The 16523-nt window shown below is 38.9% G+C and overlaps 1 protein-coding gene across 2 annotated transcripts; it reads right to left on the bottom strand.

The window, feature by feature from the left end:
* Positions 1–1127: 1127 nt before the first annotated feature.
* LOC149816299 (alpha,alpha-trehalose-phosphate synthase [UDP-forming] 6-like) lies at positions 1128–6026 on the bottom strand. Of its 2 annotated transcripts, none has more exons than XM_089987380.1 (4): positions 5798–6026; positions 2350–4688; positions 1898–2171; positions 1128–1807 (listed from the first exon to the last, which is right to left on the bottom strand). In XM_089987380.1, the coding sequence occupies exons 2-4, from the start codon at positions 4335–4337 to the stop codon at positions 1448–1450; spliced, it is 2622 nt and encodes an 873-aa protein (XP_089843506.1). In that variant the 5' UTR covers positions 4338–4688; positions 5798–6026; the 3' UTR covers positions 1128–1447. The 2 variants fall into 2 exon arrangements, with proteins under 2 accessions (XP_089843506.1, XP_089843507.1); XM_089987381.1 differs by lacking the exon at positions 5798–6026 and adding an exon at positions 5540–5672.
* Positions 6027–16523: the final 10497 nt, after the last annotated feature.

Genomic DNA, 16523 nt, shown 5'->3' with positions numbered 1-16523 from the left:
TGGTGTGATTGGGAGTATTTCAATTGATGAGCAACTGTGATACCCAAAAGATCATAATGGAATACCTTATAGTTGTAACCTACCACTAACAGCATGTTTGAGTGAGTTTCATGTCAGATAATCAAAAAAACCCATAGATCACATCCATTATTTACGTTATCAAACAGTTCACAATTGAATTGGACTTTACATTATTATCAATGACTATAGTAACACTTTTTGAATACAATCTTGCATTGGTCGCCGCATGAAATATGTTGGAATTGGCAATGGGAGGGATGACAAAGTGGCAGTTGCCAATTTTTGGATTTGGTAGCCGCTGCCTCTAAGAAGTGGTAGTTACCAAGTCCAGATTCTACCGCAAATACAAAAGAGAGATGATGACACTTCCTTTCTCAAATGCATGAACTACCTCATCAACATTATTTTCTCAAGCAGCCTTTAACTACCAAAGTTGCTGGACCAAGTTTTTACCTAATACATAAACTACCAAATAGAGCCTTGAAATTGTCCATGCAAAAAAGTAGTCAGGCACAGAATCTAATGTATTGTATTTACTTCTAGATATAACTATTATTGTTCTTTTACTTATTCACCCTATTGGTCAAAGAAGCTTATTTGATGGTGTCTTTAAGAATATCTTGTAGGGCGCACATGTTAGCTGCTTACTTGCAGACTGTTTGCACTTTAAATTTAAAGTAAAAAAAATATTATCATGACACGAATGGATGGGGGAGATGATACAATGACATGGCAAGTTTTTGCGAGTGAATAAGACACCAAGGCTGAAATACAAACAAATTGGCTTTTGAAGATGGAAGACGGAATGTTTTTTTATTTATTACACGGAGAAACTGCCCTCAGGATCAGAGACCTGATTGTGCCAACCTTGCCAACTTCACAAGGGGTGACACCCATGGGATTTGATTCTAGACCTCTTGACTGGCGGCCTAGGCTTAGGCCCCATCCCACCAAGCCAAACCAGTCGATTTAACTGCTATAGTTTGGATGTCCAAATTCGGTCTGAGAGGTGTCACGTTGAGATCTCAGACCCGTGTAAGTGAAACTCCGAGAGTAATTCCCCCACTGCTCACCACGGATAATTTTCCATTTGGCAAATGCTTAACTGAAAGAAATAAACTTGCAAAGTTCTTCCATTAACACTTTCACTTATCTGAGAAACTGATAAAGCTACACTAAACGATTCTGTATCCGACAGTAAGACTCCAAAACCTTCTATTCCTAGAAAAAGTACATAATTTACATGATTGTGGATGGGATGACAACAGCTGTGAATGATTTTGGTGATTCTGTTTATAACAAACAATATTATTGTAAATGTGGAGGGCACCAAGAAGACCTTGAAAGTTCAAAATCACCAGCAGAAGAATCCTTGCAGAAGTGTACCTAAAAGCCTGAGGAGTCTTCCCTGTCATTCAACTACCTCTCAAAACCCAGACTTCCCAATGAGATGCATCAAAGATGAGGAGTTTCTGGTTTCAGGGGGTGTCATGAAAGGCGACATCCTGGACCCTTGGTCTGAGACCTGAGCAAGACCCTGCAGCATTCTCACAATTTCTGTTGTATCATCCAAATAATATTTGGCCTTACTAGGCTTACTACCGACGGTACATGCAAACACTTCGGTCGAGGCAGAGAGCGTCTTTCCAGCCATGGCTTTAGAGATCACCTCAAACATATCTTCATCAGATTTGTCATCTCCAATACACAGAACAAAATCCGGCACAATGTCCCTTTGTAGCATTGTTAAAAGAAGTCTATCTGCGACGATCCCCTTGCTGACACCCTGTATATTTTAGCAAGACAAGCAATAAGTTGGAAGCATAAACCAATACTCGAGAAAATGGACGTAATTATGAAAGATGTATGCTATAACCTGTGGTTTTACTTCTACAGTGCTATGGCCGCGCTTCACAGAAACTGGCTCATTAGCAAGAACCCCCTCAAGGTGATCCAGAAGCTCCTTAGCCTGACATGATCCAAAATCTGGATCAGAATCCTCGTACTGCCAAACAACAGCACTTTCTTTGGTTTCTATAGTGGAGCCATCAGTTGTCTCAGTGTATAACTTCATCACAGGCTCTGCAATTTGTTTCCAATCAAAGTCTGTCACGGGCACACATGTATCCCATTCTGCATCACGCTTCAACCTGAAAACAAGTATAGCATATGCATAAACATAATAATACACAAGAAGACCAATAGAAAGTACTAAGCAATGCTTCAATGGTCATCAAGAGGTAATCGAACACTAAATGCTATATTTTAGGTAAAGTCCTCAAAACAAAAACAAACAAACTGAGGCAGAAAATATTGAAAGGTAAGTACCTTAGAAAGTATCCGTGTTCTGCAGCAAGTCCAAGCTTTTCGCAAGGAGAAAACCATTCACTGAGAGTCTTTTTGTCCTTGGCACTAACAAGAAATACCACATTACTTGGGTCTCTACATAAGCTGTTTAGAATCTCTATCGATTTAGAGCTGGGAGTCTTATTAATTGATGCCTGAGGCATCATGGTGCCATCATAATCTAGAAGAATCGCCCTATTATTTGTCCTCTTGTAGGCAGATACTATGTGCTCCATAGAAAGCTTTCTGAAATTCGGATCAAGTGCAACAACCCTGAAACCTAAACCAAAACCAATACCCCAACACCTACGGCGTGTGTGATCCCTGCAAGACCTTTCCAAATCTTGCATAAAACTATGAGCCCAGTAACCTACATCATGAGTGCTAACATACCTATAATGTTTCTCATGCCTCAACTGCTTCTCTGACTGAGCCATTACAAGAGCACAATCCATTGCATCAGCTACCGCATCTATATTCCATGGATTCACTCGAATAGCACCGCTTAAAGAAGGTGAGCATCCAATGAACTCAGAAAGCACTAGCATGCTCTTTTTAGGGGTCGATGGACTGGACCTTAAGATCTTATCCAGCCTTTCATTGCTTTGCCTACAGATGATATATTCATATGGGATGAGATTCATCCCATCCCTGACTGCTGTTACAAGACAGCATTCAGCAACTACGTAGTATGCTATTCTTTCATAGAACTGAAGTGGTTTATCAATAAACACTACAGGCTCATAACCAGGCATCCCAAAAGTATTATTAATCCTGTTCGCTGTAGTGATAGTCTCTGTCTGCACTTCTTGTACATCTTTACCTCGACCTCTAGCAGGATTAGCGATCTGTACCAAGACCACCTTGCCCCTGCACTCCGGATGCTGGATAAGCAACTTCTCCATTGCCAAAAGCTTGAGGCTTATACCTTTGAATATATCCATGTCATCCACACCAAGCAACATGGTTCGGTGTCTGAACTGTTTGGTTAGCTCAGCAACCTTAGCTTCAGTCTCTGGAAGACTTAGCACAGACTGAAGCTGGCCCATGTGAATGCCAACAGGAAGAATTTTGATGCCTACAGTGCGCCCATAGTATTCAAGTTCAATGTAACCCCGCTTTGATTCATAGGAAAGACCAAGCATTCTGCCACAGCAAGAAAGGAAATGCCTAGCATAATCAAATGTGTGAAAGCCAATCAGATCAGAATTTAGAAGGGATCGGAGAAGCTCTTCCCTAACAGGCAGGGTTCTATAAATTTCTGAAGAAGGAAACGGGCTGTGCAGAAAGAAACCAAGCTTCACTCTATTGAATCTCTTCCGTAGAAATGTTGGCAACACCATCAAATGGTAATCATGCACCCAGACAAAATCATCATCTGGGTTGATGACTTCTAGAATCTTGTCTGCAAATATCTTATTTACAGAAACATATGCCTGCCACAGAGTGCGATCAAAACGGCCCCCAAGATCAGGTGAAAGAGGCAGCATGTAGTGAAATAGAGGCCAAAGTTGCTGCTTACAAAAACCATGATAGAACCTGCTGAAAAGATCAGGTGAAATGAAGGCTGGGACACAATTGAAAGTCTCCAGCAAAATTTGTGAGACCTCATCTTGCTCGCTGAAAGGAATCTCAGCCTTAAGGCAACCAACATAGATGACCTCAACATCCTCACCTAGACCATCTTTGAGTTGCAAAAGAAGGGAATCCTCATCCCAACCAAAACTCCATTCTCTATTATCAGGCACCCTATGTGCTCGTATGGGTAGTTGATTTGCAACAATAATCACACGCTCCTGAGTTACCGATGAAGGTGGGTCAGAACCCACACTGTGGCACGTATCATCATCTATGTCGGAGATAATCCCAGCAACAGTCATCACTCTGGGAATTCTCCTCTCCACACGACCAAACAAAGGAGAATCTCCAGAAGCAAGTTCCAAAAGGTTTGAATATGATCTAGACACCATGTTGAATAGGATGATTGGAATGTGATATACAACAATCAATTTTGATAGGACGAATATTGGGCAATCAAATCTTCTCTACCAAAACAACACAACAAACGAGCCACTGCAGAGCCCAACAATATTTGTAACCTAATGCGGCAAGCAAACCTATCAGAGTCAAAGGATGACAAACCGCACACCCATCTTTCCACATTGAATCAACACAAGTTCTTGACAAAAATCAGAGACATCCTCAACTTCTGAGCCTTGATACACAGTATTATCGCTGTAGCAGAAAGGATGCTCAAACCTGACAGCCTCCACGGACTTCTGCACCCAATCAAACAATCCAAATTCCCTCAAATGGGGCCCCTGGTCCAATTAAACACGGCCGATTAGATTTGTTCCTGGATCTCACAATTTAACTATCATATCAACAAACACAGACAACCAAAAGCCAGAATCATAGTTGCCAGCAAAAAGATGCGCTTTGGCAAATACAAAAAACACAATGCAAACATAAACAGCCGCATCAACAAACAACAATAGTTAGGACACTTATAACAATTGGATGTCTGTTGGAGTCTCGCTGCCACAAAATAAAAGATATTGCTTAACTACTACAGAGCCATCCACAGAGTATATTAAAACAGGGAAAAGAAACAAAGAGGGAAGAAAAAATTTGTCTTCCTTCTTTTCTAAGAAAGAAGAGCATGTTAAACCAACAAAATAACCATCCCTAGAATTCTGAAAGAAGGTATATCAAGAACTTTTCCCGAGATCATACCTTTTCGGGAGATTAACCCCAAGAAATTGTCAAAAACTCGAAAAAAAAAAAACCTTATATTGAATATGCTAAACAGAGGTCACCATTAATCTCAAATATTTCCTATGCTTAACATAGGAAAGGTGGAATATATGGAAAATAACCAAGCAGAGGACCGTGATCTGTTGGTTACAGATATTAGACAGTGATAAAAAAAAACACATACATGGCGGACAACAACAACAACAACCACTTTTTCCATATTTCAAGATTTTGCAAAATACCAAAAGAATCAATGTCACCTAGCTAACTGAAATAGCAAAAATATCTGAATCAGATGAGTTCACACAAATCAACACCAAAAAACAAAAAAAAAAAGAAGATGAAACTTAATAAAAAGAGGAACCCACTAACTTTAATGAACGAAATGACACTAAACAGGGGAAAGAAAACATACCAAATACATTTGAAGATAAAAAATGGTATCATTTCATTCATATTCAATGCAAAACAACATAAAAACAAAGGAACGGGTTGTTCCAATACCACACTTAAAGTTCACTTCAACACATAGAATCAGAAACAAACACATCTACGGATAAATCACGAAAAGCAACTAGAAAGAAAGAAAAAAAAAGAAACAGAGATCAGGAAGCAGAAAGAAACAAAATCGAAAACGAAAAGAGCAGAAGAAAACCCAAATGGAAATTGTTACCTTCAGATAACGATGTCTGGGAAATTAGGTCGACACCCAACTCTCTCTCTCTCTCTCTCTCTGCCCCCAAAAACCTTACTTTTCTCTGGCTCCGTTTGGCTGCTCTTCGTATTTATACCTCCCCTTCAATTAAGAAAAGCAATTATCGAAGCAAATGGTTTACATATTAATTTTCTGCCCTTTTATACTTTTTTCCAATTTTGTTTTGAGTTCAGCGTTATCCTCTCTCTCTCTCTCTCTCTCTTCTCTCTCGTTATACTTATATGCTTATTTTTCACATTTTTTTAATTATTTTTAGTACATCGTTATCCTCTCTCTCGTTGAGAACTTCGCCAAAAAAAAAAACTACTGCAAACCAGCGAGGCAGCAAGAAGCTGTGTGTGGGGCCCAGCACTGACTTTTCCAAGCTGGATGCCATATGCTGTTGGAGAAGCAGAGACCTCTCGGTGCGACACGTCATCATGTTTGCCTCGGCGGCTCGCCGTACTCCCCCGATGCCGCCTCGGCGTGATCCAGAGGACCGACGTTCCTTTTGAGTTTCGCCCCCTGGTTTTTGTGTTTAATTACGTGACTGCCCAATCTTTTCTTCCGGCTGTCCGTACGGGGATAAACTTGAGATTTTTAAGCGGGAACATTTTGAAAATTTTCAGGACACCGGCGTAACCGTTGAGATTTTACAAACGACCGCTTTAGTTAATAATAACATAATTTTCAATCACCGGACTAATCTAATGAACCTTTCTTCTCCTTCTTCTTTTCCAAAGACAAGCTTGGGTTAGGCAGATCCCTACTAGTTATACAACTATACCATTGGGTTTTGAACCAGCAAAGTCCCAACTAGGGATGGTAGTGGACCAAGGCGGAGGCCACGGACAAGGTCTTCACCACCATCCCATTTCAAAATGTTGCCTTTTATCGTCGCTTTCATTCATGCACGGGTTTTGATTTTAACCTCCATCCTAAGCTTATTTTTCGTTTCATGTCCATCCCCAATTCAAACAGGTTAAAGCGGGGTAAAGCTCTAATTTTGCAATCATTTTCCAGTTGCTGCCTTCCGTCGTCAGAAGGAGGAGGAGAGAAATGAGAACTCGACTTGTTAGAAAAAGAAAAGAAAAAAAAAAGAGATTTAAGAAAAGGTTATATATATATATATATATATAATTTTATAATATATAAGGGTATAATAATAATTTTTTTTAATGAGGATGGAAGATGGAACAAGGCTGGGTAGGGGCAAGAGTAAGTTCATTCCCACCTCTATCCTAGCATGGGTTTTGATTTTAACCTCTATCTCCAATCCATTACCCGTTTCATGTCCTTTATCTTCGGTCCAAACGGAGCGAGGCAAGGCAGGACCCGTTTCTTCTGGGTCAACTGCCATCCCTAGTCCCAACACAAGGTGACGTGTACTAGCTGAACCTACCAGACAAGCGGAGCCCCTGTTGATAACTCAGAAGCTTCTTTTTTTTTTTTGTTAAAGCAAGTTGGTTAGCCAGACTCCCACGAGTTATTATTCAATTTATCATTGGGTTTTGAACCTGCAACATCCCACCAAAAGGAGAAGTGCACAGACAGCTCCAACCAACCATTCCAAGACCATGTTGGTAACTCTAAAACTTTTACAATGACAAATTTACTCAATCTATTTGTTTTCAAATCTAAGGATTTGAGAACAGATCCCTCCTCTTCCGTTTTCAAAACCAAGGATTTGGCTTTATAGACTTTGTTTCAAGGATTTTAAATTCTTGATCTAAAATTCCTCATTTGAATAGCCTCAAATTTTAGCATAGGACCGACGCCACCTCTATCAAGCCATGTGCTACTTTAGATCTTCGAACTTGAGATCCAAGGCTTTCAAATGCTTTCTAACGAAGCCCAAAGTGGTTTGCTTTAGAATCATCGATGGCCAATTGAAAATGGATGTAGCAGTTAACTTCGCCCTGCCCACATCCTGGTTGGCTCAATGACAGAACTTACGTATCAAACCAATGTTGTCAGTATCAGTATTGGCCCTGAATCGTTTGGTCACTGATTCAGCTGTATCGGCCTGATACCAATACTCAAGTGAATAGTTTTGTATCGGCCAAAAAATAATAAGAAATATTATGTGTCAATCATACATGCATGTTAAAATTATTAAAACAATATAAAAAAATTAATTTTTAGTAGTTTTTATATTTATTAAAAAATAACCGATTCATGAGTGAAGTGTATCAATTTTATTTCTGATACGCACCAATACTGATAAAACTATCAAACCAAGTCTTAGACCCATTGTTGAATGTGGTTGGAGAGAGAGAGAGGGGGGGGATGTTTAAATAGTCTTTTGACATAAGCAAACAAAGTGGCAAAAGTTGAAGCTCTAAAATTAGACTAGGCTGGTGTTTGAGATTTTTTTTTAAGTTAATAAGTAGTTTGTAAATAAGTCAATATTAAGCATGTATTTTGAATTTTTTGAGATGGGTTCACATTGGGTTCTGCTCTTATTAAAAGTGGATCTTATCGGATCCAATTGATATCCCTATCCAACTAAATCATTGTCTTTAACTTATGTACATGATGTTTTTGATTACTCAGACTTCAATAAACCCTTCCCAAGCCAATAAGTTGAAAAAATCATACTGGATTTTTAGATTTTTCTCTAAATATAATATATACAGGGAAGGAAAACCGCCCAAAGAAAAAAGATCCAAAATCTACAACCAATGACGATAAGATGACTTACAATCATACACATATGGAGCCATCTCATCAATCGGACACCATATATTTGTTCTTATAATATATTTTACACGAAGACTTTATGACAAATAGACATGTTTTTAGAAATGTGAAAAGTTGATGACTCACAATGCATTTAAAACTTTACAATACAAAATATATATAAATCTAAAAATCATTAAAAATCCAAGTATCTAAAGAATTGTGTGATAACAGCAAATGGTAATATGGCTAATAGGATAAGGATATGGATTTGGTGAGAGCTTCACCTCCCTTGTTCATCTTTAACCCTAGTCTCAAACTAGGGTGACATTTTTTAAAATACCATGATTTTGTAGAAATGTTTTCTTATCACTTATTTTAAAATATAGCAAACTGATCATAAGACTAGCATTTTTTTGTTTGTTAAAATTCATAATTCATGTTTATATCACAATTCATGCTTAAACTCAAAATGGGGCATTACATTATCCAAAGCACATTTTGGTTTGGGGGTCCGAGCGGAATGTCCTTCGCCGCAAGGATGAAACTGGTGCACTCTCCTACGAGTAAGAGAATCCTACCATTTTATGTCAATGAATGCAGTGAGTGAGGCCCCAAGGAGGGGTCGGCATGGTAGGGTGGGGCCTCCCTTTTGCGCAAGCTGATGCCCAGCATAGGCTTGAGGGGTGGAGTCTTAGCCTCGGAGTTTTATGCTGCAGACAAGACGAACCTAGGCTTGACACAGGCTGAGGCAGCGTGACTAGATCTTCATGATATGAGTGTTGTTTCTTTATAAATAATAAAAGCAAAAATAAAAAATCTTAGTGAGGCAGTTTATATTAAGTTATCCATAAATAGATGCAAACAGAGCTGATCCAGTATGCCACTTTTATGATTTTTGGCTGTTCCGACCCAATCCGAAACTGACTTTCATATGTATTTATTTAGCTGATCTGGATCCGATCCGTTTGCATCCCTACACTCCACAATGTGGCATCGCCTGGATGCATGCTGATGAGCAAGGGGTATTTAAGTAACTAATTAAGGAAAGTCCTTTGAAAAGCTGACAGCTCAGCCTTTGAGATTACGTGTTAGAACTAGCCACGTAGGACTTCAGGTGGGGCCCAGAGGATTGCGTCTCTGGGGTGTGTTTGTCCGAACTGGGGCTCAACGAGCACGCTCAACGTTAGAAGCTGTGGGTACGGGATGAGCTACGATGACCGTGCGATGTCGCCTTTGAGACGGTATGATCATGACACGTGTCAACGTAGGGGCTTTCTTCCTCAAGCTGTGCCGTTTTCAAGCACGAGGGAGAAAGGGATCAACCTCCGACCAAAAGCGCAGTTCCTGGCGTACTAAACAGGACAAGTTTGGGGGAACAGGGGTTTTTACAGTATTTTAATCTTTCCTCTTTCTTTTTTCTTTTGTGGTCCTTTTTTTTACATTTTTTTTTGGTTATTTTGTTGAGGAAATGTTAGCCATTGGTGTGTCTTTCTGGTGGTTCTTGAATTTGTAAGATAGATGATTGTTTGTCAATGTGGTAACTTTTTGTAGAACTTATAAATTCCTAATTACTGGCTAGGAGGAACTAGGATCACAAAAGATCCAAAGATTCATCCATCTTCCATGGCTTTATTTTTATATTTACATGAAGAAACCACCCCCGGATCATAGACCTAGCCGTGCCGCTTCTGCCGGTCGTAGTTACGATCACTGTTTTCGCAGCGTAAAACTCCGTGGGCTTACCTCTTACAAGCCCCAAAAGAGTCGCCACGCTTTGGCTTGCACAAGGGGTGATGCCCATGAGATTAATTTGAACCTAGACCGCCTGCCTAACGGCCTAAGCCCCATCCCACTACGCCAAGCCCTTTTGGGTCAGCTTTCCCGGCTTAGACCAACACATATTTTATGAATTTTGATGCTTTAACAACTGCATAAAACTCAAAAAAAAAAAAAAAAAAAAACATAGCATCTTGGGTCATCTGTTTGGTGCTTTGGCAAGGTTCTTGAATTGTTGGCCTAAGAAGCACAAATGCAATTTGAGTTTTGATAGAACACATTTTGAAAGGCATGTTTGGTAATGTCTCATGAGATTCGGATCATCTACAAAGTTACAAACAAGAGAATGAATCCCATTGGCATTGACCTACCAAACATCTGAAAATGAGTGGTGAGAATTAAGTCATTTTCTCATTTACCAAAATCAAAATCACAAAGGGCCTCTTATGATTCCAATTCATATGACTCCAAATCAAATTAGATGGTGTAGAAAGTTAAAACCGTCTCTACTCCACTGCTCCCAAATATACAGAACTGCATTAGGTATGACCTCTTTTTTATATTACTTGAAAATTGGTATCGGCCAAATTGGTATCTTAGTGAGGCAGTTTATATTAAGTTATCCATAAATAGATGCAAACAGAGCTGATCCAGTATGCCACGCCTTAAAAACAAAAAAGAAAAAAGTGTACCTTAATTAGAGGATGGACCCGTTTACCCGAACCCGACCCGCTAACCCTCCAACCCAGGGGCGTAGCTAGGATTCATGTGAGGGGGGGGGGCAAACAGGGGTGTAGAAAAAAAAAATTATTTGTGTGATAGTCGGGGGTTCGGGGGGCAGCGCCCCCGAAAAAAAATTTTTTTGAGATAAAATAAAAAATGGCTACAATTATTAATAAAAATCTATTTCATATGGACAAATCAAACTATTTGCTGCAGTAAGGGCTGGGCTAGGACTGGGCTTTTAAAAAAAAAAAAAATTTAACTGTTTGGGGAGGCAGGAGCCCCCCCCTAGCTACGCCCCTGCTCCAACCCGTTTACCTGACCCGACCTATTTATTAAACGGGTTAACCGTGTCGTGTCGGGTTACCCGTTTAATAAATGGGTTGGGTTTGTATTTACCACAGCCGACCCGTTTAATAAACGGGTCAGGTTCGTGTTGAGGTATGCTGACCGCCAACCCAACCCGATAGCCACCCCTACCTTATATGCCACCAAAAAGTTTGGTTGGTACATCATATGAAACATGCTCTTAACAACCACCGAGGTGGTATTCCATGTGGTATGCGGGTCCTGTGTCAAGCTGAAAGCCCAGGATCGAATCTCTCTGCTACCTGGGGGCGGCTGTTGTTCTGATAGGGGTCAGCCTAACCCAGCTTGCCTTTAAAAAAAAAAAAACTTGCTCTTAACAAATGTATAATATTATTAAATAAGGGGATTCTTTTGTCATGATATCATAGAATAAGGTCCTTCTTGTCTTTAAACAACTGTTAAATAAGAGATTTGAGTAAAGTAATTTGTTGTTTGCCTCTTTTTTATTCTTTCATTACTTTGATTAGCTTCAACATAGGGGTGTCAACGGGTTGGGTTTGGTTCGTGGTATCAGACTTGGACCCAGTTTTTGGGTATGTATTCAGACCCAGGTTTAATCGGGTTTATTATAAGAAAAACCATACCCAGTAAAGTTATATTTTTTTATTATTTTTACATTGAAAAATTGCATGTCTTAATCGAAACTCGGCTCAGTTTCGGGTCTAGTATAAAATTTCACAAACTATACCTGGGTCCATGTATTAATCGGATACTATACCCGAACCCTATAAGATTTGGTTCGGGTCGGGTCCAGGAAAACTAGGCCCGTTGACACTGGGTATGGAAAGGTTGTGCGGTCAACTGCATTAGATTAAAGGCCAGTTCACCCTATCATGCACAATTAATGTCGTAATGTAATGTTTTTCAATGGTACTAATAAAAAGTACAGTTAATAAACTAATGGGTGCTTTTATGCAATGTTGTAAGTATCGGCCTGAATAGGACTGTGTCGCCTGAATCGATTATTTTTTAATAAATGTAAAAAAATGCTTAAAATTAATTTTTATATTATTTTAATAGTTTTAACATATGTTAACATTTTGATTGACACAAAATATTTTTTAATTAGCTTTTAGCCGATTCAGAATGATTAACTTGAAAAACGATATCCGCCTAATAACCAAACGATTCAGGGCCGATCCGATATTGACAACATTGCTTTTATGGTGGTACAGTATCACCCTAGCTAGCTTAGGGTGGTACACACTTGATGTACATAGATCTAAGCTCAAAATGTAAAATCTAACCTTTGGTTGATGCTTTAGCATGTCCTATTTATTATTTTCATGTATTGAAGTTGACTGAAGTGGGTTGTTTTATATCTTTTTTAAACCAGTCTTATTTTCATGAATTATGAGCCGTTGATTTTTCATCATCTCAAAAATGGATGGGGGTGGTGCATTAAACATGATAAAATCTTCTAATGTATTAAATAAACCATATTAAGCACACGTGTACGGTTAGATAGACTATTTGATGGCTAACAAGAGTGTACACTACCACAAGGTATCATGGTATATAACCACTACATATTTTCTCTAATCTAATAAGATAAAAGTTGTGGATGAAATAATTTTGGGTGGGACGTGACGAAAGGGGGAGGGGGCTCTTATTGTTTGGTAGGAGCTGTTAGTGAACATGTGTTGGGGGTAGGGGTGGCAATTTCTGACACGACCCGCCAATCCGCCTCTTAGGCAGGTTCGGGTTGGGCTTAAGCCAACCCGTTTAATAAACGGGTCGACCCGCGTAACCCGTTTATTAAACAGGTCGGGTTCGGGTTGGGGGTATGCCAACCCGCCAACCCGGCTGACCCGTTTAATAAACGGGTTAGGCGGGTGGGTCAACCCGCCAACCTGTCTGCCCGACCCGTCAACCCGCCAACCTGCCAACCTGATCCGTCAACCCGCCAACCTGACCCGCGAACCTGAAAACCCGTTTACCCGACCCAACCCATTTATTAAATGGGTTGGCGGGTCGTGTCGGGTTACCCGTTTATTAAACGGGTCGGGTTCGTGTTTGCCACAATCGACCCGTTTAATAAACGGGTCGGGTTCGGGTTGAGGTATGCTGACACGCCAACCCGACCCGATTGCCACCCCTAGTTGGGGGTGTTTCACTTAAAATCCCAATGGTATGAGCCAAACCCCAACTAATTATTAAAATAATAATAATAATAATAATTGGGGTTGGGATGAGGGGGAGGAAGAATAAAGGAGCCAACAACCAGATCACTAATGGTGGTTGTATGATTAGATTAAACAAAGTGAGCATTCTCCTTTTTTATAGGAAAAGCATTGCATAATTAACGTGCTTTTTTGTTTTTCAATAATTAGGATGATGTCAAATTATCTATTAAGGTTAAAAGACAGTGTTATAAAAATCTAAGTAAGAGTCATGATAATGAGAATTTGGAGAAGTATATAACAATAAAGAAGGAAGCTAAAAAAGTAGTTCAAAACGCGAAAGATAAGGTATATAAGAAGGTTTATGACAAGTTGGATACCAAAGAGAGCGAGAAGGATATTTATAGGTTTGCAAAGATGAGAGATAGAAAATCGAAGGATCTACGTATGGTTAGATGTATCAAAGATGAAACGCAAAGGGTTTTAGTCAAAGATGGGGAGATTAAGGAGAGATGAAAAGATTATTTTGATAAGCTATTTAATGAAAGTCATGCTCAGGATATTGGAGACTTCTCCATTCCTTTTCATGAGATGAATCATGACTTCATGCACAAGATTCAAAAGAAAGAAATTACAGAGACTTTAAAGAAAATGAAATCAAGAAGGGCAGTTGACCCAGATGGTATACCTAACGAGGCTTGGAAATGCTTGGGTGAGAAAGGTTTAGAATGGTTGACAAATCTTTTTAATAAGATTTGGTGGACAAATAAGATGCCTAATGAGTGGAGGAAGAGCAATTTGGTGCCTCTATATAAGACTAAGGGTGATATACAATATTGCACAAACTATCATGGTATAAAACTCATGAGTCATATTATGAAACTGTGGGAGAGGGTGATTGAGTATAGGTTGAGAAAGGTTGTCATGATATCGGAGAATCAATTTGTTTTATGCCTGAAAGATCAACTATGAAAGCTATACATCTTCTTAGACAACTTATTGAGAGATATAGAAAGAGGAACAAAGATTTGCATATAGTTTTTATTGATTTGGAGGAGGCATACAATAGAGTACCTAGGGATGTTCTCTGGTGGACAATGATAAAGAAAGGTGTTTCTCTCAAGTACATTAGTATAATTAAAGATATGTACGAAGGAGTAGTAACAAATGCCTGCACTTGTGGAGGGGTGACAATCAATTTTCCTATAATGGTTGGGTTATATCAAGGATCTGCATTAAGCTCTTTCCTATTTGCTATAGTGATGGATGAGCTTACGAGATCAATTTAAGAAAATGTGTCGTGGTGTATCTTGTTTGCTGATGATATTGTTTTGATTGATGAGTCTAGAGCTAGGGTTAATGTTAAGTTAGAATTATGGAGACAAACATTGGAAGCAAGAGGTTTTAAGTTGAGTAAGAGTAAGACAAAATATATGAAATGTTGGTTTAGTAAGCAACGAAGTAGTGATGGGAGTGTAGTGAAGCTTAGTGAGCAAGAAATACCGGTGGATGATTGTTTCAAATATTTGGGATCTATCATTCAAAAGTATGGAGAAATTTATGGAGATGTAAATCATAGGATAAAGGTTGGATTAATGAAATGAAAAAGTGCAACTGGAGTGTTGTGCGATCGTAGAATGCCATTGCGGTTGAAGGAAAAGTTTTATAGGACGACAATTAAGCTTGCTTTACTATATGGTGCGGAATGTTGGGCGGCCAAGAGACATCATATTCAAAAAATGAGTGTAGCTGAGATGTGTATGCTTAAATGGATGTGTGGAAATACAATAAAAGATAAGATTTGAAACGAGGAGACACGTAAAAAGGTAGGCATTGCATCCATTGAAAATAAGATGAGAGAGAATCGTTTACGATGGTTTGGACATATTCGGCGAAGGCCTAATGATGCTCCAGTTAGAAGAATGGAGAAATGAAAAAATATATTAGTTAAAAGAGGTCGGGGTAGGCCTAAGAAGACTTGGATGGAGATGATAGGAAAGGATATGAATGCTTTGAACCTCACCAAGGACATGGCATTGGATAAAAATGATTGGAGGAGAAGGATTCATGTGGAATACCCAGAATGATTTTCTTTTTTGGTTCATATCGCCGACCACAATTGTTTTGGGATGAAGGCGTAGTTGTTGTTGTTGTAATAATTGGGATGATGTTTCATTTTTTTTCTCTCTTTATATATATATATATATATATATATATGAGTAATGTGTTCCTTAGGCTCTCTTTTTCCTTAAGTCTTGTTAGGCTCATTAAAAAATCATAGTTTTAAGTATTTTTTTCATGTCTAACACCGTAGATGTGATTTATAGGTTTTGTTTAGTGGGAACTGACTTTTGAATTACCGAAATTTGACCTGTATATAGGTTTTCAGTGATTCAAAATCAATGGCTATGAAGGTACCTGTTTTTCTTGACTCATAAAAATATATTATTTTATCAAAAAAACATTATCCAAGAGCCAATTTTCACTAAATCGAGCATGTTAAACACATTTAATGGTTCAAATCTATCATAAAACACTTAAAACCTATGGGGGCAGAACGAGAAATGCAGCCTAATATGTTCAGTGTGTGTGTATATATATAAAGAGAGATAGGTGTTGGTGTACATGCACAGAGTGCATTAATGTTAGACACCTTTTTCCAGAGATTTGATTGCATAAATGTATTTGACATGTTTTACTTGCTCAGAACCAGCCATTGGCTCACGTCGACCAAGAAACACGTAAAAATGTTTTAAATTTAAAATATTGTTGACTTGATTTTTTAAACCTTAGAAAAACTTGCATGCCTGTTGGAATTAGATGATTAAAAAACCGATCCCTACAAACTCATCAATGTAAAGCACATATTGTATGGTCAGAATTAAAAAAAGAAATAGTGAAAAAATGAGTGCTAAATTCGTACACACCTGCCCCTTATGTTCTAATGCTTTGTTTGGGAACTGCCACCATGTGGTGTTTGTTAGCAACTATCATCTCAGTTGGTACTTCAGATTTTTGCATTCTTTTTC

Source organism: Nuphar pumila, chromosome 14, assembly GCF_984573655.1.
Source record: "Nuphar pumila chromosome 14, dmNupPumi1.hap1.1, whole genome shotgun sequence".
NCBI classification, from domain to species: Eukaryota; Viridiplantae; Streptophyta; class Magnoliopsida; order Nymphaeales; family Nymphaeaceae; genus Nuphar; species Nuphar pumila.
The sequence above is the reverse complement of the archived record's forward strand: the minus strand, read 5'-3'. Positions and strand labels throughout refer to the sequence as shown.

Bases quoted from the DNA above. Each gene is read 5' to 3' on its own strand.
- LOC149816299 (XM_089987380.1), bottom strand. From the start codon at position 4,337: ATGGTGTCTAGATCATATTCAAACCTTTTGGAACTTGCTTCTGGAGAT. The intron at 2,172-2,349 runs GTACTTACCTTT...ACTTGTTTTCAG, and splicing joins GAACACGGATACTTTCTAAG to GTTGAAGCGTGATGCAGAAT. The intron at 1,808-1,897 runs GTTATAGCATAC...TAAAATATACAG, and splicing joins CTGTAGAAGTAAAACCACAG to GGTGTCAGCAAGGGGATCGT.